Source organism: Manacus vitellinus, unplaced genomic scaffold (assembly GCF_001715985.3).
Source record: "Manacus vitellinus isolate BGI_N305 unplaced genomic scaffold, ASM171598v3 scaffold_24_pilon, whole genome shotgun sequence".
NCBI lineage: Eukaryota > Metazoa > Chordata > Aves > Passeriformes > Pipridae > Manacus > Manacus vitellinus.
This window is the reverse complement of record NW_021939798.1, coordinates 9574707-9602493: the sequence shown is the minus strand read 5'-3', so window position 1 is coordinate 9602493 and position 27787 is coordinate 9574707. Positions and strand designations below refer to the sequence as shown.

Genomic DNA, 27787 nt, shown 5'->3' with positions numbered 1-27787 from the left:
GGAGAAAATACATCTGGGATAGATATGAAGTTTTGTCACTTCATCTGTAAAATCCAGGCCTTGAAGTGCACTGATATAACCTGCAGAAGTCCTTGTCCATTCATGTTTCCACCACAGGAAAGCACCCAAAAAAAAAGGGCTGAGGAGTTTCCTACAGCTGCTGCTTCCAAAAAATTCATGTTTAGTGCTGGTGAATTATAAACATGAATTCCAACAGAGCAAGCTGGCTCTCTGTTCTGATGGGGACGCTCAAGAATTCAGTTTTTTTCATGGAGGGGGTGGAGAAAAAAAAGCTTCCTTGTTTGTGATGTGTCTTTTCTCACTGAATCACTACGAGGAGAGGCTGAGGGAGCTGGGGCTGTTCAGCCTGGGGAAGAGTGAGGGGAGACCTCCTCACTCTCTACAACTCCCTGACAGGAGGTCATAGCCAGGTGGGGGAGTTGGTCTCTTTTCCCAGGCAACCATCAGCAAGACAAGAGGGCTGGGTCTTCAGCTGTGCCAGGGGAGGTTTAGGTTAGATATTAGAAAGAATTTCTTTACAGAGAGAGTAATCAGCCATTGGAATGGGCTGCCCAGGGAAGTGGTGGATTCTCCATCCCTGGAGGTTTGAGGATGAGAGACTGGATGTGGCATCAGTGCCATGGGCTGGGAACCACAGCGGGGTTGGATCAAGGGTTGGACTTGATGATCTCAGAGGTCCCTTCCAACCCAGCTGATTCTATGATTCTGTGATTCTGTGATTCTATGATCATCCCAAATCCCCCCTGTCCTTGGGGCTGGCAGTGACTTGGCAGCGCTGACCTCAGCTCAGAGGCGTCACTGCCTCCTGCGGGACCATCACACGGCTCTGGGAATGATTGGGAATGATGCTGGAGGTAATCACTTTATGTGGGGCTGCTGGGAGCTTGTGTGCCTGAGTGTGCAGGGTTGGCATTGAAAGGAAGCAGCAGGAGCAGCTGAAGGAGGAAGGCTGTGTTCCCCAGGATAACACCACAGTTCTGAGCTAGAAACCTGTAAAACTGATTTTATAACATCATAGCAGAGCTGGGGCTGCTGAGAGCGAGGTCAGGCAGCACAGAAAAACTTGGTTATGGAATAATCAGATGCTGGGAAGGATCACACATTTATCCTGCTGTTGTTCCACTGCAAAGTGTATATTTAAATAGATTATTTCTCAACATCGTGCAGAAAACACCTTCATCTTTTTGGGTGCATGTGTTTGTGTGTGATAAATGGTTTCATAGCACCTTAAGATTTGGATACACAATTCCCAAGGCTTTAAAATCAGTCCTGGTCTGCAGCTTTGCATGCCTGGGGGGGTTTGATTGCAGGGATTTGCTCTAGGATTAGGTAGAAAGTCCTTAAAAATTATTTTAGAACAGAATTTTATTATTCTTTGCCCATATTGAGATGAGTTTTATGCTTAAAAGCAAATTCCACACTCAAGATTGAAAACTAGCAGTAATTTGCATAATTAAAAAATGAAGGAGCATATATAAAAGCAATTCCTTTTTTGACACTTAGGGATTTGCTGTTGTAGCATCCTATTTGCTGTTTGGGGTTTTTATTAGCACTACCACAGGATACTTCTGCAAGAATTCTTGAATATTATTCCTAGGCAGCCTCTTTAATTACATTTCTCCTCGTTAGGCACCGCTCTGTTGCAGGGCAGAGCGTGTTTGGCAATAAAGGCAGAAAACAAAATGGACTCAGGTGGCCACAGGATTATTAAACAGATTAAACATGTTGACAGTGCCAAATGGGGACTGGAAACTCTTCCCTCTCAAGATTTCACGGCTCACAGGCAGATCTATTCGTTGTCCAGGGCAATATCCCCTCAAATTCCTATCTTAGGATAGATATATCCTTTTTCCAGTGACTGTCTTTCATAGCCATTTGAATTAGTTGCCTACATTTTCTAAGGGATATGTTTACCTCAATTTTTTGCCTGGCAAATTCGGGAATTTTTTTGAAATCACCTATCCAAGTATTTCATATAGTTTTAACTTCTATCCAGCGACACCAAAAAGTTAAAAAAAAATACTGAATCAATTGGAAAATTGATTATAAACCCCCCCAAACGAGGTCTGTTGGGGTGCTCAATGTTGTGTTAAACTGTTGTCTTGTCCTTTCAGATTCTCTTTTTGCCTTTATCCCAAGTAAACGTTCAATTAACAATGTGGAGCTGGAGAAAATAATTTCTCCTCAGAGCAAGAAACCACAAGAGGTCAGCAAAGAACAGAGAAAAGCTCCCAGAGCTGAACTGGCTCCAGCAAAAGGCCTGAAAGGAAGGAAATCATCCACGTTTTGTATGTGTATATTTAGAAATATATAAACTCAGTAAATTAAAAGCTGTTTTGATAACATTCATTTTTTCAGGCAAATAATTTCAATAAATTTACTGTTATTAACCAAAAGGGTAAATATGACACAAGTTTAAGGGAAACAGGAGAGGAAATGAGGAGAAAAGTAAATTAAAGACATAAAATAGTCCATATTTAACTCCCAGGTAGAGTTTTATCACCCTCCCCATTTATATTTTTATGAAACATCCCCTTTGCCTTCATGCCTTTTTACTAGCAGTGGGAATGATAGGAATTTTTTCCTAACTATTTTTTTCAGTAACTAGTTTAGCTAATGAAGCAAAAATGCATTTTCATTTTTATGGATTGCACTTTTTACTGATTAGGTCTTAGCTCACCATAGTGACATGACCACCATGAAAAATCTTAGTGTAGATGAGCATCTTTCTGCTTATTTACATCTCCTCAGTGTTGTCCTTGCTGCAGAGAAGTCTTGCTGGAGTGTAAATCCACCAAGGAATCCGTGGCTGAAAACCTTGTGGATCCTCGATGGTGTCCCTGGTATCACCTATCCCTGCTGAGGGTCTTGTGTACTGCCATGTCTTGTGTGGGCATCTCCAGCCTCCTGCTCCTTTTTATGTGGATAAATATGTGTATATACATTAATTTCTGTGATTTAGTTCATCAGTTCATTTGGTTGTGACAGGGGTGAGAGTGCACCGTGTGATGGGAAAAGCCGCCGCCCTCGCGAGCGTTTGTAACGCCAAGGGGAGAAACACAAGAGCCAGACACTGTGTCCATGTTCTGTTTTATGGAAAATTTAGTGCAAAAGCAGCTCCCAAGATTGCTCAGCACAGGTTTTTAGTAGGAAAAAATTGGCCAAGGAAGTTCCTTCCCTCTGTTGGCTTGAACAGTGAGGACACGAGCTCGGGTTGGACCAAGATAACGCCGGTTCCAGCCCCTCTCTGCTCAGAGCTGCTGGGCTGCTCCATCAGCTGGAATTTAGGCTCTAACTTTCTCTGTTCTGTGTTGTTTCCATGACTACAAAACTCCCTGCTAATGATTTATAAGCTGGCATTAGGTTATGGTATTAAGATTAAACCTCGGTCTGGTGAAGTATTAGGTCTTGGCTGGGGCTTAGAAATGGACTCTGCTCGTTTCAGATTCTCAGCATCCTGATAATAATTAAGTTGTATAAACTAGGAAATTGATAGTCCATCATAGCATCTATAATTACATGGAATTGGAAATGCAATAATGTAAGAAACAAGCTGCCACAATGACAGAGAGAATTTCCCTGAATGGGAGGGTTTTTCCTCCAGATTTTTACTTGAGATTTATTGGATTTATTTACTTTATTAAAGGCTTGCTAATGCCTCAATCCACTGATCAAAATCCCCACTGACTGTACATGACTGGAAACCCGAATGGGTCCTCCCTTGGGACTTGGATAAATGGTTATTTCGGTTTTTCCATCCCTGGTATGAGCTTTGCTGGTTCTGTCAGTGACATCTTCTATGGTTTGTTTGAGTTCTGAGCTGCTCTGATGCTTCTTGTGCAGTGTCCAGGTAGTGACAGGCAGAACTGAGCATTAATTTCACACTTGCAGCTTCCTGGGCTGGAATAGTGAAACTGGAATGTTCCTTCCTTGCTTCTCATTATTCACTTTTCCATTTCTGGAAGTGATTTTCAGTGTCACCTGCTGCTCTGCAATGGCTTTGGGTTCATTTAAGAATTAAGAGCAGAAACCTTGGCTCAAGGGGAGGTAGAATGAGATGGCTGCTTCCATCACCCAGTGACATTAGAAGAGCATGTTGGGGTCTAGCAAAGAACTGATGAGAACTTGTTGCAGTGTGAGGAGCAGGGGTTTTGTTCAAATTTTGCAGAGGGATTAAATCACAGCAGGGGGACGTGGCTGCTCCATAGATCTCAGTTCTTGGGACGTAACACAGGTTGCCCAGAGAAGCTGTGGCTGCCCCATCCCTGGAAGTGTCCAAGGCCAGGTTGGATGGGGCTTGGAGCAACCTGGGCTAGTGGAAGGTGTCCCTGCCCATGGCAGGGGGTGGAATGAGATGAACTTTAAAGTCCCTTCCAACCCAAATCATCTAAGATAAAGCCTGTGCAGTCAGTCCTTGGAATGCTGGCCCTCGAGCAGGGAGTTTTGGAACAGAGAGTGAGCAGTTCTGTGCTCTGTTGCTCCATCATTCATTCACTATTCCCAGCTGAATGCAACTGCAGGGGCAGAGCAGTGGCTGGTGGGTGGAACCTGCTCTGAAGATGGGGAGGGGATGCTGCTCCATGTGGAGGACAGCTGGGAGTCTCCAGACGACTCTGCTGCTGGGGGAGCAAAGCTCTGGATTTCCCTCCTGGGCAGGTGTCAGTGGAGCAAATCCCAGAGGGACGGGCTGGGTGTGGCTGCACCTCTGCACACGTGATGAGAATTCAGCACTGCTGTTAAATATCTTTTCATTTATCGCTTTCTTCTCTCGGAAATTTGGTCCCAGGGATGATCCTGTCGGCATCTGGGAACTCACTGCGAGTGAGTTGCCCTGACAACCGAGAAACACCTCCCCTAGTGAGCGGCACACAGAGCTTGCTCTTGGCTTGATTATCTCTTCCTGGGAGATGATATGGGTTTCTCCCTCCTGGAGCTGTGCTTGGGGGATGGCAGGGGGTGGCTGCAAGTTTGGGCAGGTTTGGCTCCTGGTGTTCGTTTTCCATGTGGGAACAAAGCCAATCTCACCGAGCTGAGTGTTGCAAACAGCAGCAGGGGAGAAGTGGTGGAGGTGGGTGATACAAGGTGTTAAAGCAGTAACATCATGTCAGGAAGCTCATTACACCACAGAGACCCAGGGTAGGAAAGTGAATTGTGTGTGTTCTTTTAAATTCTTCACAAGTTTTATTGTTTGTTGGCTAATGTGGAAAATTAACAATTCGGTCTCTTTTTGCTTGTAATTCGTAAGATTCTCTAATATAGATGTAACTGGAGGGCAGAAGAGCCAATGTTCAGATTTATTGTTTTGTCCTATTAGAGTTCCTTCACAGTGAGAAATCAGAAAGAAAGTTATGGAAAGAGTCAATGAGAATATATATTGTGATTAAAAATTCACTGCAATGATGAATTCCTATTCCCTAAATCACTTCTGTTTCTTCTTTGCATCACACTTCTCATTAAGTTTTGGAAAGATTTTTTTTCATATTTAATTAAGTGTATAATTGTTACTCTTAGATTAAATATAAATTGAAAGCATTTTTACTGCAAAACCTGAGATATCTTTTCCAAAAAGCACATGCCAAATTCCAAGAGACTCCAATGTAACACACTGTAATATCTGTAACACTCCGTGGAGAAGTGAATTTGGGCTGAATATATAAGTTATTTCTCACCTGTGGTTTCAGGGTAAAAGAACTGGCCGAGATAAGGTGCGTCCAAACCAGAGGAAGTAAGATGATGTGCATGTCTTGTTTTCTTTTTAGATTAACTTTTCTGCTCCCAGTGCAGACTAATTTCTCTTTAACATTCTGTTTTCCTGGTTGGTTTGCTGCAAGCTGGCTTCATTGTAACAATATTGTGGTTTTGTCCAAGATAATAATAAGCCAAGCAGTTGGAATGTAACTTGAAAATTAATCCAGGGCCTGAGATGCCATCTTCAACTTCAGCAAGTTTTAATATCCATAAAAAATAAGGGGGGGGATTCAAGCAGGATTCTGCGATTTTCAATTTTAGTCATGATAGGAAAGGCAAAATATCATTGCTCTTTTCCAATAAGCTTTTATGAATCATTTGAGTTTATGTCCCTTCTGTAGCTGCAAAACTGGTTTTGCTCTGGCAATCTGGAAGAGTGTGTTGGCTGCATGGCATTTTCCCTCTGCAATAGTCAAGATGTTTCAGATACAAAGCTCATTGTGGAGCTCAGTGAAATGTGTGGAAATTCCCACTGTGTTTTCACTAGGACCTTAGGCCAAAAAGCAGTAAAAGGAATTCATATTCTAAATGTGAAAAACTATTTTGCATGCTCATAAACAACTGGTCTGTGGCTGGGCTGAAGGGGAATAAGGACCTTTGATAAGGATGTGACCATTTAACAAGGTCAGTTAATTAGGCAGTCCCACTCTGGGGCGTGTGTTTTCGTTGAGTCAACCTGGTTGTTCTCCAGCATTTCATGGCATTCCATGTTCCCAGGCTTCCTTACACAAGGTTTGCAGCAGGATTCTCTCTTTACACCCACCAGTGCTTGTGCAGTGGGATAAACAGGATCATCTCCTTCCCTTGCCACAGGTTACTCACAGCTCAGCACAGTCCAGCAGCTCCTGCCTGTGCTGACCTTCTGCCTGGACCAGGCAGCACAGAGCCCCCCTGACCAAACAGCAGGAATCCCGAGTTCTCCTTAAAAATCCACCATATGGGAAAAGAAATTGTCAAATTGAGGGTGACATCTAATTTAAAAAAAGGATTAAAAGAAGTGAGAGGAGCGTGTCTCTGTTGCTCGTTGAATCTTAAGTGTTGCCTTGCAAAGATACAGAGAGGCCTTGGCTGGGTTCTTGAATATTATTTTAAGATCCTGCCTTCAGATCCTGACAACTCCATCCCAAAAAAGTGAGTTCAGTGCCTTCAGCTCTGAGGCCAGCAGCAGGCACAGGAGCCTGCTGGTGAACCTGCCATGCTTTCCTTTGGGAAATGTGCTGGAAACACGTGGTGCCCGGGATTGCAGCGCTGCCGAGAGCACTCCCTGCCTGCACGGCAGGTTTGTACCCCAGAAAACAAATGGCCTTGGAACAAAATGTGATTTGTTGCTTCAAATTCTGTATTTTTTGAACAAGCTGCCAGTGACCTGCCCAGTGGGTTTAAAGTACAAGACATAAAGCTGGTTGTTATCCATTCAAGGCCTGATTTGGATCTCCAGTACCCGGTGAAAAGGTGGATATTGAAATTGCTTTTTGTATCAAAAAGTAAGATCTTTATCTGAGATCCCACGTGCCAGAGCATCACAAAGACATGGCCAGCAAAGCTGCTGCTTTGAACCACGTCTTCATCTTGTACAAAGAAAGGATATTGGGATTTTTCTTTTTTTTTAAACTTGTTTGCTTATGGCTCAATCTTGTATTGTGGCCTCTGTCCTGCCAAAGTGCTCCATCACAGGCCCTGGATTTGTCCCAGCAGCTGGATCTGCCGTGGGATCATCCCTTGCAGACTCAGGGATTTAGGCTGACACCCAGAACTGGCTCTTCCTGAACATTTGCACAGCACATGATGCTCATCAGCATCTCCAAGTGCTGCTTTCATGCAAACAAATAATAACATTGGTGGGGAAAAAAATCCACATTCTAATTCTAATTCTAACCTGTAATACAATTTTTTTAATAAAGATATCTGAACTTCCAAAGTTCCTATTCCTGTAGCAGGGTATAAGATTTTTTGTGCTCATAAAGTTGCAGGAAGTGTCATCCAAGCTGAATATGGTTTTCCAGTGACATGTGGGTTTTTTGTCAGATGATCATTTGACATTACTGCCTGCAGGAGTAGAGAGCTGCAGTCCATGAATTGAGTCATCCCTTTCAATCTTATGGTTTTAAACTTGTCTGGGGAGGGCAAAGTTTGTAACTTCCACTTTTCAGTGAGGCTGCCAAAGGTGTTTGCCAGGCCAGGCTTTTAGAGTGATATATTGTGTGGTTTTGAATAAACTTTAATTTCTGTAATTTTCTTTATCTGTAAACCACTGATAATATACAAATACTGTCCTTTTGCAGCACAGTGAGAAAAGTAGTTACCCTGAAATATCAAACACACATCGATGGCACAGAGTAAATTAACCCTGTTAGAGGTTCTTAACCAGACCAACAACCAGACAGATGGGGAAAGCACTTATATCCCAAAGCATTATTAAACCTTCTTGGCTTTGCTTCTGCTGGTATATGGGATTATTTCCAGAAAAAAAAAAAAAGAGATATTATCTTTTAGCCTGCATTATCTTTTGGTGAGTCTTACTTTTTTCTCTTCTATTAACTTTGAGATTTGAAATGCAACTTGAGCAATTACATGATGTCTTATGTGAAATAATGAGACTGTTCAACCTTTTGTAAACCAGACTGTCTGAGCAAGGCAGAGCCCTTGGATGTAATATTCCCTTTCCTCCCTTTTCCAGATCAACCCTTGATTGAAAATCAAAGTTGATTGTATTGCTGGTTTGACAGTGGCCATGTTCATCTGCATTAATTCTCATGCATTGTGTTATTTTTAATGTAGGTTATTTTTCTTATTGCATGTCTAAATTGTCCTAACTCTTGCTATGCAGTGACTTGAAGAATTACATTTGAAAAGAGAATGTATTGAAGAGATTGTTTAAGTCCTAAAATACCCTGTGTAGATTATAGCATGGTATTTTTTGAAAGCTTCTTTTTTTATTTTATTTGTATTTCAAAACAAAAGCACCAGATAAGCTGCTTTTGGCATGAAAATAAGTGATCTCTTTTCCCTTTGTTTTTGGGCTTTGCTTTGGTTTTGCTCTTTTAACCAGATAAGTACATCTGCTTTATCTAGTTATCCATGAACAGTTTCCTACTTTAACCCCCTCAAGAGTGCCAAAAGTGTTGTTGGGATGGGTCTTTGAAGATGTGTCTGTGCACATTTTGTTATGCAGCCTCTCTCCTGGGAATGCCACCTCAGCCATGGTCCGATTGTAACCTGCACCCAGCGATCCCTCCCGCCAGGAAAACTGGGCTGTTCTCCTTCTTACTTCCCTGTTTCTGTGTGTGTATGTGTGTGTATGTTCTTCAGAAAGCCAAACTTGGGCCAGCTGGTAACAAAGTCATTACTTCAACAGAAGACAAGAGCTCAAGTGTGCCATCCAACAATCTGGACAGGGTCAAGCTGACAGATTTCAACTTCCTCATGGTTCTTGGAAAGGGGAGCTTTGGGAAGGTAGGAATTCTTTATAATTATTCCACTCCCGTTCCTTTTTTTTTTTTTTTTTTACCTCGAGGAGGAATGAATGAATAATTCCCTGAGAAGCAAAAACCAGAGTCAAAAGTTTGTGCATTTTTGAGGGAGGATCTCTTAACAGGGAGCATGGTGGTTCCCTAAGGACTAGAGGGCTTCAGTCCTGACTGGCAATTTTCTTGAAAAAGTAAAACTAAATTATAAAAGACTGTTGGGCAAGATGTGAGAAACAGTTGCTGACTTTTAGATCCTCACTTCTTGGCAGGTTCAAGGAAATCAAGTTTACTTTTCTGGCTTTACTACCCAGGTCACTGTGCCAGTTCTGGAAGTCACCAACATTGGTAAGGCTGGACATTGGGGAAAAACCAGGAATAGTGTGTATGGTATATATTTGAAATCCATTAGTTGAAGGAACAGGCTGCTATTTTTCTGTCTGTTTGAACATCACTTCTGTGATAAAGTGCCCTTTACTGAAGAAGCCCCCTGGGACTTAACATTTTATCAGCCCTTCAGCAACGTGCCTGTGATCACCCAGAGGGTTTTGGCACAGGTTGTGCCTGAAATGATGGTACAGCTCGTTGCAGCAGGTGAGTAATGACCATAATTTTGGAGTTTCGATCAGATTAGTCCATACCAATTAAAGGAAAAGCTGGATTGCCATCTCTACAAATCTTGGGGCTTGGCTTGGACGATTCTGAGCCCGTTGTTTCTCTCGGTGCAGGTGATGCTGGCAGACAGGAAGGGGACAGAGGAGCTCTATGCAATCAAAATCCTGAAGAAAGATGTGGTGATCCAGGATGATGATGTTGAATGTACAATGGTTGAGAAACGAGTCCTGGCACTGCAGGATAAACCCCCGTTCCTGACACAGCTTCACTCCTGTTTCCAGACAGTTGTACGTGAGCTCTCTCCTCCCACCCTGTGTTTTCCTGACTAAATGATCATGGATTTTAGCACTTCAGTGACATTTATTATCATCCAACCCATACATCATAGCATAGAAAACAGCAAAAAAATACCACATGTAATTACCCCTTGTATTTGAAATATAAAAACTAGGTTTAAAGATTTTTCCTCTGAGTCATTCCAGCCGACCAGGGTGATAATTCCTAAATTTCATCCTGTGTGGATTCTAAGTCAGAGCCTTAAGCCCACCTTCCCAAAGGTTCCTAAATACTTTTAAAGATTTGAGGTATTTCCCAACCTAAATGATTCTGGGATTCTGTGAAAAAAGCCAGATCCCCTCAGCTTTCACAGCACAATTGTCTGTGGTGTTAAAGGCACTTTCAAACTCTGCTTAATGTCTACAAATCCCTCAGCAGAAAATGGCCTGAATGCAACCAATTTGCAGACATAATCACAAGAAACCATCACCTTTTTAATAATAAAAAAATCTATATTTTTTAATACCTCCCATCTTCCAAAGGAAAACTCATTAAGAAGGTTTAGAAATGGCCTCAGAGCAGGAATTTTCAACTACCTTTGATTTTGTTTGTTTGTTTTTTATTAGAGACTGATTTTTCAAACAGAGTTATGTTTGTATAATTCATGTGACCATTGTAGACAAATAATATGTAAAAGTGCACCACTAAAATTGACAAATCTTGTCAGATCTCCTCAGTCATTTACTCCTGCAGATTTTACAAAACTTTCCACTTCCATTTATTGATCTATCGATTTTGCAGGAATGTACAACCAGTCCTAATAATCCTAAAAGCTTTATAATAACGTACCAGTGACTTTTTTTTTTTCTGCTGATCAATGAATATCTAATATATTTCCTCTAATGTATTTCTCTGTGTCTTTACTGCTTTGTCCCAGGACCGGCTGTATTTTGTCATGGAGTATGTGAATGGTGGGGATCTCATGTATCACATCCAGCAAGTAGGAAAATTTAAGGAGCCACAAGCAGTGTGAGTGTTCATATTCATATATTTAAATCATGTTATTCTCATTATCTTATACTCTAAGAGGATTTGGTTTCTTCCTCTTCCCAGGCTCAGTAGGAAGTCTAAGCTGGCCTTCTTTGATTGTGCTTTTAAGGCCCAAAAGCTGAAGTTCATGTTAAAAATGTTTGCACACATAGGCCAAAGGTATCTGTGCCTTTATTCCAAAACAGAGCACAAACAAAAGCACACAGTGCCTACTTGAAAAGTGACAAGAATTTAACCAAGGCAGCAGGAAATTAAAGCTGTTACTTGGCATTCTGGTGTTGTTTTTAAAAGCAAATATTAATAAAAAGGTGAGTGGAACATTTCAGTCTGAATTAGTGTTATAAGGAAAGGCAGCACAAATAGACTCAGCACTGCAATATAAATAAGTTTATACAAGATAAATGCAATGTATAGCTTATAAGAATTTCTGTGATATATTTGCAAGGAGTTAATAAATTATTAGAAGTTGTTTATGTACATGATCTCTTTTAGGTAACTGTACATCTGGCACATCACTGAGCAGCTGATAATGATCTATAGCACATTCAAGTGTGAACAGATCCAGCAGTACCACGTTAGTCATGCTTATAACATCTCCTCATCACTTATTAGTGTTCCTTGAATCATTTACCAATGAAACTTTAAAAGCAAGGGTGACCAACTGTTTTAAGAATTCAGTTAAAATAACTTCTCATCTCGATTTAAGCAACCAGGGCTCATTTAAATGAGAGGCCTTCTAAATATAAGTATTTCAGAATCAGAAAAATATTTTAACGACTCCCTGAAGAAAAACTAGATGGTGTCAGATCATCTTTGACTCCCAGCTAATGTAACTTGCCAACACTTAACAAAATCTGTGGTGCTTTCTGACAGCTTCTGCCTGTGCAGCATCTTCAGCACACGTGTTCACCAACACCTCTGATCAAGTGTTGCAGAGCTCAGCCTTCCTCTCCCTTATGCTAAGCCTAAAAATTAATCTCATCTTTAAATAATCCTCTTGCATATAATTTCCACAGCAACCAGCTTCAAACAGCCATCAATATTATATATCTTTTAACTGCATTCGGCAATTATATTTTATATGGTAATCGTTTTAATTAGCTTCATGTAATTAATCCATTAACAGCCTGTGTAAAGGAATACTATTTCTGCAAATTATTTCATGCCATATGAATTGCAGTGTACATTGAGCTGCATCCTGAATTCATCAATATGTGATTAGAGATAAGGATCTTTGCAGCAGAATCAGATCGGTCCAAAAAAAAAATGCTGTGCTCCAGCTACACCATTTTTTGTTGTCTAGGGAGACATTTTCAATATTATTTTTTTAAAATTCTGCATTATTTTATCATCAAACACTCAAAATGTGTCTGTTAAGGTCCAGTCAAAGTGAGATGTCTTTTACAGTATTTGCCCATAATACGTATTTTTATACTCTTACATATATACACACTATAAATTATATATTTCATATGCTATAATGCTATCATTATTTACCATGATGCACATCCAAATGATTTGGTCTGAAGGAAATCACGAGGCAGTAAGAAATCTGTTGTGTTTTTTTTTCCACACAGGTTCTATGCAGCCGAGATCTCCATTGGGTTATTCTTTCTCCACAACAGAGGGATTATTTATAGGTGAGTATAATCTGACATAAGAAATTCTGAACTATTTTTAAAAACCTGAATGAATCAGTTTCTTTACAGTTTTGGTGTATTTTTAAAACACTGTATAAAAAGCCATCAGTGTGGGGCTCTTTTTGCTGTGTTGGTGCTGGTGAGGAGGAAACCAAAGCCCCGGTTTTACCTGAGCTTTCTGATACTTGTTGATCCTAAGCATTAACATTAAATTGCTGTGATTCTTCATAGAGATCTGAAATTAGATAATGTGATGTTGGATTCAGAAGGACACATTAAAATTGCTGATTTTGGAATGTGCAAAGAACATATGTTAGATGGAGTAACAACCAGGACCTTCTGTGGCACTCCAGACTACATTGCACCAGAGGTAAATATTGACCATTTCAAGAACCTTTTAGTCTCTCAAATGCAAATTGTCCCTACACAAATTTTACCATGGGTTTGGATAGCTGGAACTCTGGATTTTCTGTGGATGGTACCATTATCCTTCTGCAGGTATATTGAATATCTTTATGAATTGATGCAATATTGTCAATAAGACTTCGCTATTCTAAAAATCTAGTTGATTGAAAAACTTTTGATGAGATCAGTGCTTCAGCTTTGGTTCATACTAAAAAAAGACAGGCTCAGCACCTTATGATTTTAAATTTGTAGGCTGGAAATGTTATTAAACTAAACTTTGCAATTTGTAAAGTCATAGAAACTTCCTGGATGGTGCTGAGGTTGTTGCTGAGGTCAGCAAATACTTCACTGGGAGCAAATTTTGCTTCTTTAATGTATTTCTCCATAAATTCTCACAGCTGCCAAAATGCATTTATTTGAAGCACTGTTTGGCATTTTCAGGAAATCACAATCCACTCATTGAGTTTTGGGAAGGGACTCTTGAGGTCTTGAAGCTTCTCACTGACCTCTGTGTAAAACTCCTGTCATTGAAGGCCTGACCAAAGCTGTAAGATCAGGGCTTGAATGGAGTTGACATAATAAATCCATAATTTGCCTTGAGTTTTCCATGATTTGGGAATACCAGTTCAAGCCACTGAAAGCGACAGTCAAGCATGAACCAACTGCAGTGGGTCTAAAATGAAAATTTGATCCTGAGAAGCACAGTTGTGCTTTGAAGCCTGTGATAAATATGAGTTTAGAGTTGAGATTTTTAGTCTGGATATGATTTGTATTTCAGTGCTTTAGGTATAAAACATTAAAAACAAGCACATGTGGTGATTTGGATATAATTCAAATATATGAATATTAAAATCTGGTATTTGTGCATACTGAGCTTTCAGGAGTCTTGATTTGTTTGGCAGCAAATTTGATGCAAGAGGCTGGATCCTGATCCAAGATACTCAGTTGTTCAGTGAGTACTGAGCAAGAGGCAGCTCTGGCTGGAACATTTCTGGCTGTAATTGTGTTTGTTGGAATAGGGCAGATTTATACATGGACAAGTAAATTAGTGTCTAAGGTGAATTTTGTCATCTCTGTGAAATTGGAACGAAAAATAGTTTGTTTTTTTTCCCAGTTGCTAATTCATGCTTTTCACAGTGAAATATTGGGTATTATAGAGCCTTGTTTTTTCACCATTTGCTGTTGCTTGCAGCAGGATATCAGAACAACCAGAATATTTCATTTTCTTCTGTCAAAATGAAAAGGAAGCCAATATACCAAATTAGAGTGTCCTTTCTGTGGCAACTGTCTTGTGCCAGTTGATACCAAAGAACGTTTTGTCAACACCAAAATGCCCAATATGAGTCAGTGCTGGAGTGAATTACTTTATTTTATTTGGAAATTCTATATAAAGAAATAAACCTTTCACCAAAACATCCAGTAATTGGGAGGAAATTAGTCTTTCTATCATCTTACAAACAGATTTGATTTTATTTTATTGAATTGACCGATTTTCTTTTGATTCTGAAGACATTATTGTGACTGGCAGATTGCTAACTAGGTCTGTGGTAAACTTCAAAGGCAGGTTCATGTTCTGCTTGCAGGGGTGTTTCAGCATGTTTCCATGGGCTAAAATTTATCAATTTATAATAGATTTTAATGAAGATGCATTTGCACGATCCCATTCCCTGCTGGGTGCAGATAAATGAGCTAAATCTAAATAAACTGTTGAGGGTGTCTGGAGGAGAGTCCTGTGAGTGGGTTGTACTCAAACACAGGGAATTAACTCTTTCCTTCAGCATTTGGGAAATAATGGTGTGACAATAACGGGGTCTGAAGGAGCCCCACACTCCCTCTACATGAGCTACCCACACACAGTTCAGGGATTACACAGCTGGAAGGACCCTACAGGGACGTCTCAGCTGGTGTCACACAGCCCATCTCTGGCTGGAAAACAAAGTGCTTCGTTCAGCAAAGAGACTTTGCACAGCTTGGGGTACTCTAAAATAACGTTTCCCTTTTTTATGATTGGGAAAGTTACCATTTGTTGTTACTTAGCTGGATAACCAACTGGAATTAATATTCATTTTCTTGTCCCATGCACATTAAGGAATGTGCAGAGGTTAAACTGGTGGGATCCCAGGCCTGACAGCTTCTGTCAGGCAGAAAGTGGTTATCTTGTACAGAATATTTCTTGATGTGCTGAACTCAAATATTTATGGTCAGAGTGGGGAAATAGCTGTGAAATCAATTAGTACTTTGTGTTGCCTTGACCAGTCAAGAGAGACAGGAGGAGATGGATGTCAAGAGGATTAGTGGGAAGGGATTCTGCCAGCACAGAACCCCACCATCAGCATCCCTGCAGCAGCCAGAGTGATGAGTTTTGAATTTCAGAAGAATTTAAATTAGAAACTCCATTTCCCTTCTCCTCCATCCAACAGCCTCAAAACCTTCAGCTGTAACCTTGAATTTGCCAGGATTGTGGGAGGTAAATATGTATTACAGAGGTTTGGAAAGCGTGTGTTTGACTGTTTCCCGTGCTAGTAATATTTATTTCTTTTAATAACTGAGTTTTAGCTTTTCCTGCAGACATCAGATGTGTTCACAAAAGATTTTCTCTTGCCTCTGGGATATAATCTTTTCATCCCAACTGGCTACTAGCTGCAAGCTGCAATGATCTAAACATTCCTACAAATTGCTGGTATTAATCTCTGTGTCCTGCTCTTAACTGTGCCTTCCTCAGAGGCAAAATGGGAAAAAAAAAAAAAAAAGGAAGAAAAAAGCAACATTCTTCTGCCAATTTTGCTTGATGAGAGAAATTCCTGAGCTCTTCCTGAGCGCTCAAATCCACAGAACCTGGAAAGGCAGAGCTCTTAAAATGCAGCAATAGATAGTTAAAATGGGACATTTGGAATGGAAAAGGAGATGAAAAAGGCAGTAACTTAAATTAATGATGGAGAAGGAGCTGGGGGGAAGGGTCCTACCAGCTTTCCACTCCTCCCTGGCCAGTGAAAAGCAGAGATCCTTGCTGGAGGAAGGGACAGCTCTTCATTTCTAGGCACAGGAACTCCCTCACTGCTCTGTGGGTCTGCCCTGCACACTGTGGTGAGACAGGAGGTCATGTTAATATACCCCAATTTGCTCTACAAGATATCAAAGTTTGTCCATGCAGATAGAATTATTTTGGCAGCTGCTGCAAGGCAGGCAGGGATGGCTCTGAGTGCAGCAGCTGGTAGGTAATACAGGATGAATTCTGGATGAGGAGGAGGGAACTACTGAAAATACAACATTTAGAACTTGCTGACTTTGTACCAATGCATGTTTGACTGTACATTGAAAGCTCATCTGCTTCCTCCCACATGTCATTCCTTCCTTGAAGTGAGCGTTCTTTCCTCTCGTTTGCACTTCCAATTAATGCTGGGAATAACTCCCAGTAGGATGAGGATAACCACAGGTTGGTGAATGAACGTGGCAGATTGCTTTGCTGTGCTTCCCTTGTGCCACAGCCTTACAAGGATTGAGCTGGTCATTCAAATTGAGTGTATTTAATTAGGATTAAAGGAAAAAAATCTTCCAGTGTCCAGCAGCAGATTTGACAGGGCCACCTTTTCTTACCTGGTGGTAGGTTCAGTGAAAGGAGTGTTCTTGTTGTAGTTGCAGTGGCACCTTTCCAGTGTTGGTGTCTGTATTTATGTCTCAGTCGCCCCTCTTCCATCACTGGTCCAGGTGAGGGAGGCATTGCCAGCTCTGGTTGTCAGATGTTGACAAGTGGCATCAAACAGCACAAAAATTGCAGTGATTCTGACCCTACCTTAGGTTTAATGGAGGAGCTTTTCTCATGTTAATTCTGCCTCTCTTGATGATTCTACCAGCTCTTCTCTCCCAAAGGCAGATCTCATTGGGGCAGGTTGCTTTGCTGCTGGAAATTCTATTTAGGGAAGAGCCCAGCCTTGACTCACCTCTTGCTGCACAAACAACCAGCGTCACTGAGTCAGTGCTTCAGTTCATCTTTCATTGTATGACATTGCTTTGCTGTATTTAAACCATTTTCTCCCCTCAATAAACCCATCAAACTCCTCCACAATAGGAGGAGAAGTAGACTGTGGGCTCCTGGACAGACCTGGCTGCCAGGTACAGAATCTTGGCAGTGTAGCAGCATTTTCTTTCTCACTGCTGTGGATCCATTTTTTTTTTCTCATTTGCTAATTGAAATAAACTGTTCCTCCCAAAACCACTTACATGGAGCACGCTTGTTGTACAAAATGTTCTGCCCTTAGGAATTAATGACCTGAAAAATACCTCTTTTTTTTTTTTTTATAAAATGCTCTTTGCCATAAGGCAAAGAGAGATTGTCAGAAAAGGATTGAAGATGAAATAGTGTATCATTTGCTGGGTGTAAAAGGCCAGTGTTTTTCCTGGATAAAAGTTTGAAAGTGTTTGGTCTTTCAAGAGGCAACACTGATTCCAGTGGGCCTCTGGGACTTACTGGTGATGGAAATGAAAGGGAGAGTAACCAAGTGTGTCAACTAATACAGTATGAAATGAACGTCCCAAATATATATTTTTAAGTCCATATTACCACTAAGAGACAAGTAATATAGATTTGCCTTTATATAGGACCTTCCAGATGAGAATCTTGTTATTATCTGTGATTGTCTAATACATTCCAAAGTACGATTGATTTTGAAACCTTTTGGTTAGAAACATTGCAGTAATTTTTAATTCATGTGCTGCTGTATCTCAGGGAAGAACATATATTCACACAGAGACTATAATTTTATTTAGTAGCCAGGCAGTGCTGCTTTATTGCACTGGTGACTCACTATTTTCCTGAGAAACTACAAAACTTGCCAGTTCAACTTCTCTTTCAGACAAATAAAAAATTTAGGATATGTGATGTGTACTGGGCTTAGCAATTTGTCTCACAAAGAATAAAAACACATGCAAACAGGAAAATAAATGCAGGCCCCTCTGGAGCAGTGACTGCCTCAGTTCCCTGCTTATTCTGGTGGTGGAGGGTCGAATGCTCCACTGCTGCCTTCCCTGGTGGGGATGGACAGTGGCTGGGACATCCTACTTGCCTTTCCAATTCACAATATCCCTTCACAGTTACTCAGAAGGAGATTTGAGAGAACATCTGCCCCCCACCCAGCTCCTCTATCCCATTCCCAAACCCAGCTCTTAAATAAATGAACGCTGACATCTGAAGAGGCCTCAATTAAAGATGATGATGCAGGAGGGGCCCTGGGTGCTGTTGGCACCCACAGTCTTTCCTTGTGTCAGAACTCAGTTTGTGCTTCTCCATGAGTCAAATATGAACAATACTTGACATTTCCATTAGTCTGAACAGCAGGAACCCTTTTCTTTTTTGGGGTAGCTGGTACCTGGCTTCGTCCTGACAATCACAATCATGAGGCTTGGGAAAACGTCACTGAGCAAGGGGTTTGCTCTTTTCCTAAATTTTGACTCCTTTTACAGCAGAACAAAAATAGAAATACTGAAAAGAAGGGCTTAATTATTGATAGTACATAAATTAAGTGATTCTCATGATTTCAAGCTATGACAGACATGGATGGATAACATTTTTGCCTTGTCTAGTACATCGTGCTGCTGTACTTCCTCTTTTGCCCTCAAATGCACATCCCAAGGACTCCTGAGAGCCACATTTGCCAAGATATCAGGGTATCAAAGGTGAGGGTGGGTTTAGACTAATATTTGCAAAACAATCCAACTCCCACTGAAACCAGTGATTGGCTGGAGTGAGGATTACAGGATTGGCTTGCTGGCCTTTTTCAAGGAAATATGTTCTTCTCTGCATGTCACTATTTATCTAATATGCTACAGGACTGGGGGTTAGTTAACACAGGGGTTTTTCCTTTGTTTGTTTTTTTTTTGTGATTATACAGATTATTGCTTACCAGCCCTATGGGAAGTCTGTGGATTGGTGGGCTTATGGTGTGCTGCTCTATGAGATGTTGGCTGGACAGGTAAGATTTACCCTCCCGTGCTCACTGTGACCTCCTCCTGCATCTCCAAGGCTGCTCTGTTCCAAGGCTCCCTAAAGGGTTAGACCATTAGAGGATAAGACTGAAGCCTTTCATCCTGCTATTATCTCCTTGTACTCTTGACTGACTCAACTGAGAATGTATTTAGGCTTTAAGCTCTTTATATTGTGCCCACATAATCAAGCTCTGCCTTTGAATACGGCTCCTTTGTACTGCAATAATGTTATAAATAGCCATCTTCAGGATTGAAAGGGAGACACTTGAGCAGGAAAACGCATGTCAAGTGGAAGAAATATCATTTAGTAGTTTGAAACCACGGGGAAGCATAATAAGAGTGTGTATATGCTCTGCATTGCAGTTAAATCCCAAGAATACAGTTTTTGTGTTGTATGTCCTGGGGGTAAGTGTGGGTTTGGCCTCTTGGAAATGTGCTCAGTTACAGAGCCCTCCTTCTGCACAGTTAATGAGAGGCTGCTCTCTGAGGCACTGGGGTAGGAAAGCAACACTGTGCTGCAGTAAATGGCAGATAAGTACCAACTTCGAGGAATTCTATTAGTCTTGAGTTGGAAAAGATTTCTGCAATTGGCTTTCAGTGAGTGTTAAGCTAAAAGCAGGCATTTCCTGAGCTTAAAACAGACATTTTTAACAAATGCCTTTAATAGTTTCTCTACTAAATTCCAGTGACATTTTTAAAGTTTTAATGTGTGGCAATTGCAGGTGTTAATACTTTACAGGCTGCACTGCAAATAATGGGCATCTAAATGCTCTGGAGAAAATGAGATTTACCATTGCTTGGGTCTTGCAAGGTGCCCATATCCTGGGGAGTCACCCATGGGCACTTCCTTATCACCTCTGTTTTAAAATATAATGCAGCCCTTTCTTGTGATAGTCCCAGAAGCAGAAGCAGAGTCTACAGCCATGACATAAAACAAACTTGAGTTTGGAAGTAGGTGAGGAATGGATGTACCTTAGCACAGGGTAATTGAAAGTTCAATCTCCAAACTTCACCCTTTAAAGTATTTTGCCTGCCTGGTGCAGAGTAGCTTTAAAAACTGATTAAAGCTGATCATGAAGATAGTCCTGCATACATTTCATTAACCTGTGGGGGCAAAAATGAATGTTTTTCCTGGATTTCAACCTGAGACTGATGAAGATACCCAGGGTGCAGATGGCTGGGAGTTTGGTGTGTGCTCCTGGACAAGGACCACTGCTGTGTACTGATCTCTTTGGGCATAGTATTGTCATACCATTTCATAAAAAGTGGAGATTTTTTTTTAGAAAAAAAGCAAATCCCAGTAAGGAACTCACCTGTGATTTGTTTTCAACAGCCTCCATTTGATGGGGAAGACGAAGATGAACTTTTCCAGTCCATAATGGAGCATAACGTGTCCTATCCCAAATCACTGTCCAAAGAAGCTGTCTCCATCTGCAAGGGGGTGAGATAAATGCTTCTTTACCATTGAGTTCCTTTTGGGCAATCCTTGTGAATAACTGGATCTGGCTGGCTTTGACATGGCACTGTAGTATTTTTGAGGGCAACTTCTGTCAGGCAGTGCTCAGCTCTGTTGTCACTTGGTGTCACTGATAAGGGTTTGGCTCTTCCCGCTGTTCCTGCTTGTTTTATGGCAAGAACAAATGTCAGAATCAGTAGCTGCCAAACCCAAAGCAGAATTTATTAACAGGATGATGGTGTGAAGTGTCTCCACCCACTTTGCCTCTCGACCCGCAGCAGCACAGCCCCAATTTTGCAGGGTGAGAAGATTTCTCAGCTTGGCTGGATCCCAGATCCTCCAGAGAGTCCTCAGCCCAGGATGCCTAATGACAGGAGCAAAGCAAAAGAGTTACTAACACTCATTTTTAAATGTAGGTAAAGATGAGCTCATGTGAAAATCTTTAGCATAAATGGGAGGAAACCATGGGGAAATCCTGACCCAGGGGTGACTTGTGCGGCCTAAAATTGGCCTTAGATTGTAAATTTTGAGGAAAAGAAGAGATTTGGCTTCAGGGGATTAGCTCAGGAACAAACAGTTTGTTTGACTTTCCTTTGACTCCACGTGATTCTCCAGAGAACCATCAGTCTGCAGCTTTTCCAACCCACTGTTTGTAATCGTTATTTGAGGTCTGATTTACACTGATAAAACACCACTGCCTTTAGTATCACTTAATCAGTTAAATTGGTATATCCTTTGCAACCATTTAGGAGGTGTTATACATGAGCTGGATATCAATCCCTTAAGGAAAATCATCACAGAAAAGGAAAGATGTTTAGAGCAACAAGGTAAAAGGAAAGACCACGCTAATTTTGGAGCTTATCCCAGTGTAGACATGCTGGGTAGCAAAAAATAAACACCATATATTTTTGTGAAGTACATGCAGATTATTGCCTTGTCGTGACAATCAGATTTTCAAACAGCAAAGCCTGAATTTGATGTAATGACCCTATTTTCAGCTCCCCTGCTTGCTGCTGTTCTGGGTGCTCACACCCAGAGAGGGCAGAAAGCTAAAACTGCCCCGTTGCCACGAGGTTTAAGGTCAAATCTCTGTGACACTGATGTGTTCATTGGCTGTATTCAACTGACAAATTAATCCCAGGTTTCAGTGAGCATTATTCCTGAGCTAAGTCAATATGAGAAAGCTGCTGAGCCTGGCAGTCAGTGGGAGCTCAGCAATCCCAGGACTGGGCACCAGTGGGCAAGACAAACATGCCCATTGTGCTCTTGGGATTGATTTGTCTGCCTGACATCCATTCCACTGATTTAGAGCTTGTTGGGCTTGGTAAATGCAGGAACTGTGGAAAGAATTAAAACCACCAGAATCAATATTCACGTTTTCTTTCATCCCTTACTGTTAAAGCAAGGGGTTTGGAAAAGGTAGCAAAAATGGGAAAGTTGCTGTTAGGCTTGAAGAAGGCTGTAATTCCAGCCCAGTGCACAGCCCCTTCCCAAATCTGCTTTGGAGTCACTTTTATTTTAGGTTTAAAATTGGAGTCAGATCAACTCAACATTTGGAAGGAGACTAAAGCAGTACAGCTGAGCTTTTAAAAAGATGTGTGGAGGTATCACTCCCAGCAGCACATTAATCATATATAATTTGTAGCACAGCTTTAAAACGTCCCCACAACACTGAAACTGAGAGTTGAAGGCTACATTGCACAATTCCTAAAGTACACACCAACTGAGGAGATGCTGAGGAGCTTGTTAATTAGGGAGCACATTACATTTTCTGAGCACGCCGTGCTGGTGGGTTTTGGGTTGTTTCTTTTCCCCAAGTCTGCTTAATCTCTGCAAGTGGGTATAGTATTGACCAGGATGTCATTAAGAATGCAAGGGAGGAAACACATATTTGATACTGGCAGCTGGGTGCCAAGGAATTGGAGGCCCTGTAATGAGATGTCTTAAACAAGCCCAGAGAAATGAAATGGGAGTGGGGAGGTTGTACTTCATACAGCTTTAGTGTGTTGGAATTTATTATGTTTAATTGATTGTTGAGATAAGGCAGAGGCTGTTCTGGAGATTTATAAGACTGAAAGACCAAAGGTGAAATTCAGGAGTTGTGAGCAGGGATGGCAGCATGTCCTGGGCATCACCTGCACCTCTGGTGGCAACCAGTGCCAAGCGGGGAAAAGTTCTCCAACGCAGCCCCTAATTTTGTTGCTGATGTGCTGTCTCCAGGGAACAAACAGGAAAATTCATCTTCAAAAACTGAATTTTACCTTTTCAAAACAATTCCATTAGCAATGTGTATCTTCGAGAGAGGAGCGAGAGCATCACAACCAGGGGAAAGTCTGTCTCACTTCCATTCCAGCGTTAAATTGAATCATTTGCTGTTTTCTTCCCGACAGCTGATGACAAAACATCCTGCAAAACGCCTTGGCTGTGGCCTTGAAGGTGAAAGAGACATCAGGGAACATGCTTTCTTCAGGAGGATTGACTGGGAAAAATTGGAAAACAGAGAGATTCAGCCACCTTTCAAACCTAAAGTGGTGAGTGAGATGCCAAGTCCTTCCCTCGCCTGCACTGAGGCTTCCCCGTGGGGTGACATTAATGCTGCCTGGCTGGTGCTGCAGATCTGGGACACTGCTCAAATAAGGCAATTTGATTATGGCAGGCCAGTCTGTAAGTCTGCTCGTGATTTGGCACCTTGTGGTGTAACCCAGCGTTATTTGTTCCTTTGCAAAAAAGTCTCTCAGTGGTTTGAGTCCTGCCTGGACGGCCACGCACTGCAGGAGGTGCCGAAAACGGGGAAAATTGGCATATTCACATCAGTGGCTGATGTGTGAGGCTGGTGATAAACATGGCTCATGACTGTCTCCTCTGAACAACGTCTGAAGCCAGTGATTCAAGGGATCTGAATTGCAGGGGTGAATTTCCTCCACAGGCTGCACAGCACAGGGGGGTTGTATCCCCACCCTGCAACGTCCGCTCGGTTTGCAAACTAATCCCTGATTTACTTTTCATGTTTGTTACTGGTTTGCACACGTGTACCCATAGCAATATTTTAGAAATCCAAGCAAGTGGAAAGATGTCCTTACCCTCAGAGCTGTTTGCTTAATAGAATTGGGAGAGCTGGGCTTGTTGAGACAGAATTTCTTTCAGCATGTATTGGTTTATTGACAGGCAAAGAGCACACAAGAATACAAGCTTTAAGGAACAGCTGTAAAATGTTATGTCCTAACATTGAATCTTTCTTTTCTATCCCTTTTTTATTTCAGCTGAGAGGCCTGGCTGGCTCTGGCATTTCAGGTGTAGGGTCTGTACACTGATTTATTTGCTAATACAGGCACACTAGTGAGGTACCACAAATTAATGAACAGAGGGATGCCAATACCCAGTGGCAGAATTATTCTTCACTTCCTTCATACAAATGACTTTTTCATATCACCAGGAGGAGAGTTGCAGCTGAGAAGGGTGTTTTGTGCTGGGGAAAATACCCTTTTTTATATGGTGTGGATTTTGCATGCAGGGAAGGGTGTAAATAAGTAAAGAACAAAAGAACATGTGTGGTGCTGCCAGTCCTGCCCAGCTGGTCCCCAGAGCTGGCTGTGCAAAGGGAAGCTGCTCTTTAGAGGTATTTTATGGAGGATTTTGATTACATGCTTCTCAAGTCAGACTTAAAGCTGATCATAAAGCAAATCTACCTTCACAGCTCCAAGTTTTTATTAGCTCAGGAGCTGAGTGCTTAGACTCTCCTTGAAGTTAAAAGTATCACCAGCATGAAGGTACTAAAAGCTTGAAGGATGATCTGGTTCCATCACAGCACACTTTGTGGCAGATCCTGGCTCCTCTTTGGAGCAGCTGTGCTCCATCCCTGTGGTTATCCTGACCTGGTTTGTTCATACAGGCTGCCTTTAAAATGCACCAAGGCAGATTCACATGGAGCCTTTACTCTCCCAGATAAAAATAATTTAAGATCCAAGTCTGGTATTTACATACCCTATGTAAAACTCATTTATTGCAGTTGCTGATTCTATTTGTATCAGTGTCATGGAATTATAGAATCGTTTGGGTTGGAAAAGACCTTTAAGATCATCAAATCCAACACTTCTCACTGCTGGAGTTGGCACTGCCAAGCCCACCACTAAACCATGTCCCTACACATTTCAATGCCTCCAGGAATGGATATTGATTTTAGAAAGCAAAAAACACACAACCCTTAATCTGTTTGAAGATAGGGATGTATTTATAGGCTTTGTTTGGCGTGGGTTTTTTTTCAGAAAACCTTTGTAGGTGCATCTTTTCCAGGAATAATCCTGCTGCCTCCTCACCCAGGCACGGCTCTTACTTGAACGTGGAGCTGCAGATTTTGGGTCAGCAGTTGGTTGGTTTTAAATAATGTGTTCACTCCCAGACTGACATTTCACAGGCTGTAGGCACAGGCTGATTATTTGGCAAGAAGGACCAATTTTACTTGTATTTTTAAGGTTAGGAGTTTTAGAATTTCTGCAGTTCTGCTTTAATGCTGCATTAATGTTCACAACAGCAATGCTACTCTTTACTGTGAGGACAAAAATATAATTGAAGGTGCAAATTTATTGATAAATTACTATATTTGCCCCCCAGATATACCCATATTTCACATGATTTATTTCTTAGCCTCTACTAATACAAGCAATAGTGAGAGGCCTAATGGAGTCAGGAAGTTTGGTTTCAATATGCAAGTTGTTTGAATACTTTCAACTTGCTGAAAAAAGAAGAGAAAAAAAAATTAAAAAAAAAAAAGAAAAAAGAGCATCATTTTGTGGTAGGATGATGCTTATCTGCAGATCATCTTTTTAGCAAAAGCCTTCCCTGTATAAATAGCCCTTTTGTGGCTGCTCTGAGCTGAGTGTTGTGCCTCTGAATAAATTTAACTTAATTTGGGGATACATCAACTTTCATGCCAGTGATTCAGAGTTTTCCCCTTGTTAAAGTTCAGCTGTTTCCATTCTTGTTCTCCAGAGATTCTGTGCCAAAATGCACTGGCCTCAGTGGGCACCAGGGTACCCACCCCCATGTGGAAAAAGCCTTGAACCTGGGGCAGTGTTCCTGTGCTTGTGTTCTTGCAAGGCTGAGCCAGTGTCCTCTGTGAGCACTGATTTCCAGGACCTGGGCACGTGTTTGTTGTCCGAAATACAAACCACCTTGAGCCCCAGGCAGAAGTTCTGAGCTCGGCTCAGGTGGCAGGTCCAGGTCCAGCACCTGCCAGGTGCTCTGCAAGAAGGTTGGAAACTGTGACTGGGCAGTTTCCAAGACAGCCAAACATCTCACCCCTGAATCCAGGCCTCTTTCCAGTTGGCTTCTCCCTTAAATGCACAGATTAATCAATGTTGCATTCATTCAGAAAAAAAAAAAATCAATGTTTAATGCTGGTCTATTGTACAAGCCCTATTCTGCCCTTTCTAATTTATCCTCTGAGTCTGAATATAATAATGTAGTGTTACCCTCTAAATCCACATGATTGTAGGGATATTGTAGGAATGGATAGGGAGGGAAAGGTCAGTGACAACAGGAAGAAACGTTCAGTGCCTTCATCGTACAACCACACTTTGTTCGAAGATCTGTTACAGTAGTTTTGAGAGGAGCAGATTTAGCAGTTTCCTTCAGACATCTCCACATTATTCAATGCCTGACTTTCCTCAAAGATGCATCTTTTTCTTGCACACAAGCTAAATTTTGTTCTGGTACCACCTTCATCCTTTTTAACACGCCTCTACTCATACTTCCCAGCCTATCGAGTGTTTTCTGCATTCCTCCAAACTGTCCTCTCTGCAAACCTAATTTCTTTTGGTTTCTGTTCTGAAGGAGTTGTGCTCAGCCTGGAGCTATATATAACCCCCCTTTTTGGCTGGGCTTTGCGAGACAACTGTCTCTTAAGACAAAAAAAAAAGGAAAAAAACCTGTGATAGCACATTTTGTAATGAGGACCCGTCCCAGGATGTGCTCCCTGCCCAGCTCCCTCCCACCATCCCCAGGACTGAGGCTGTGCTGTCCTTTATGGATTAACAAGAGTTTATAGGCTGTACAATGAAGAGTCAAAGCATATAAATAAATTGCATTAAGCTTTTTGCAGATCGTAAAGGAAACAGAGAATTATGTATCATAAAGGTCTTAAGAAGAATTAAATGACTTGACAGAGAAAGTATCCCTTTCTGCCCATAAAAATATTTTCTTTTTCTTTCTGTATCCCAGTAAGTCTGAATATTTAAACCTCTTTATCTCATCACCTCATGCTGATGGCTGGAAACCTTTCTTGGCTGCTTTTCATCAGAACTCACCCGTTAAAACTTCTCCGTTTGTGTGGATTTTTTTTGCTGAAATATCTGACGTGTCCTGACAAAACGCTGGGACTACCAATGTATTGCTGGGGGGTCTTTTTGAGCCTTTTTCCCTGTTCTTCTCTTTCCTTGCAGTGTGGCAAAGGGGCCGAAAACTTCGATAAGTTCTTCACGCGAGGACAGCCGGTGCTGACGCCCCCGGATCAGCTGGTCATTGCCAACATAGACCAAACGGATTTCGAAGGGTTCTCCTACGTCAACCCCCAGTTCGTGCACCCCCTGGTGGAAAATGTAGCATGAAACAGCAGAGCAGGAACAAATCCCGCCGTGGGGAACAGCCCGCAACCCTACAATTTTTAGGCTTTTGCCTTGTTGATTCCATTTGGGCCTGGAAATTGTAGGGTTCGAGAGTGTAGGGCGAGGGAAGGGCCACTTAGTCAGGATTTGGGCTTTGCAACGGCGTTGTTGTCTTAATGGGGCATAAATTAGTGTACGGTGCCCTCTTACTCTTCTAGAAGTCACCACTGACTTGTCTAAACTTACCCATTTTTTGGTACGTTATATATTTTGTAACTTCCCACTGTCCTTTTGCTCCCTTTTCCACTCTGTTGTGTTAGGGAAGAAATCTAACACGTGGTCTGAATTTAAAAAAACCACCTGGAATGTTTAGTCCTTGGGTGCAGATGCTGGAGGTGGGACTGTTCCTCCTGCAGCTCCCGGGGACTTCGGGGACACGAGCAGCACGAGGGACCGAGCGACAGCACCGGGGAGGAGAGGCATTGCAGAAACAGTGCTGAAAGGGGTTGTTTGGAAAATATGGCAGAAAAAGAA

The 27787-nt window shown here is 41.7% G+C and overlaps 1 protein-coding gene across 1 annotated transcript in view; it reads left to right on the top strand.

Annotated features, from left to right (window-relative positions):
* PRKCA (protein kinase C alpha) overlaps positions 1–27781 on the top strand; it is a 143795-nt gene extending 116014 nt beyond the window's left edge. Inside the window, exons 10-18 of the mRNA XM_029960097.1 lie at positions 9079–9222; positions 9962–10135; positions 11062–11153; positions 12752–12814; positions 13046–13184; positions 19105–19185; positions 20532–20639; positions 23045–23185; positions 27092–27781. Coding sequence (XP_029815957.1) covers positions 9079–9222; positions 9962–10135; positions 11062–11153; positions 12752–12814; positions 13046–13184; positions 19105–19185; positions 20532–20639; positions 23045–23185; positions 27092–27256 — 1107 coding nt within the window. The 3' untranslated portion in view covers positions 27257–27781. The remainder of the gene's footprint in view (positions 1–9078; positions 9223–9961; positions 10136–11061; positions 11154–12751; positions 12815–13045; positions 13185–19104; positions 19186–20531; positions 20640–23044; positions 23186–27091) is intronic.
* Positions 27782–27787: the final 6 nt, after the last annotated feature.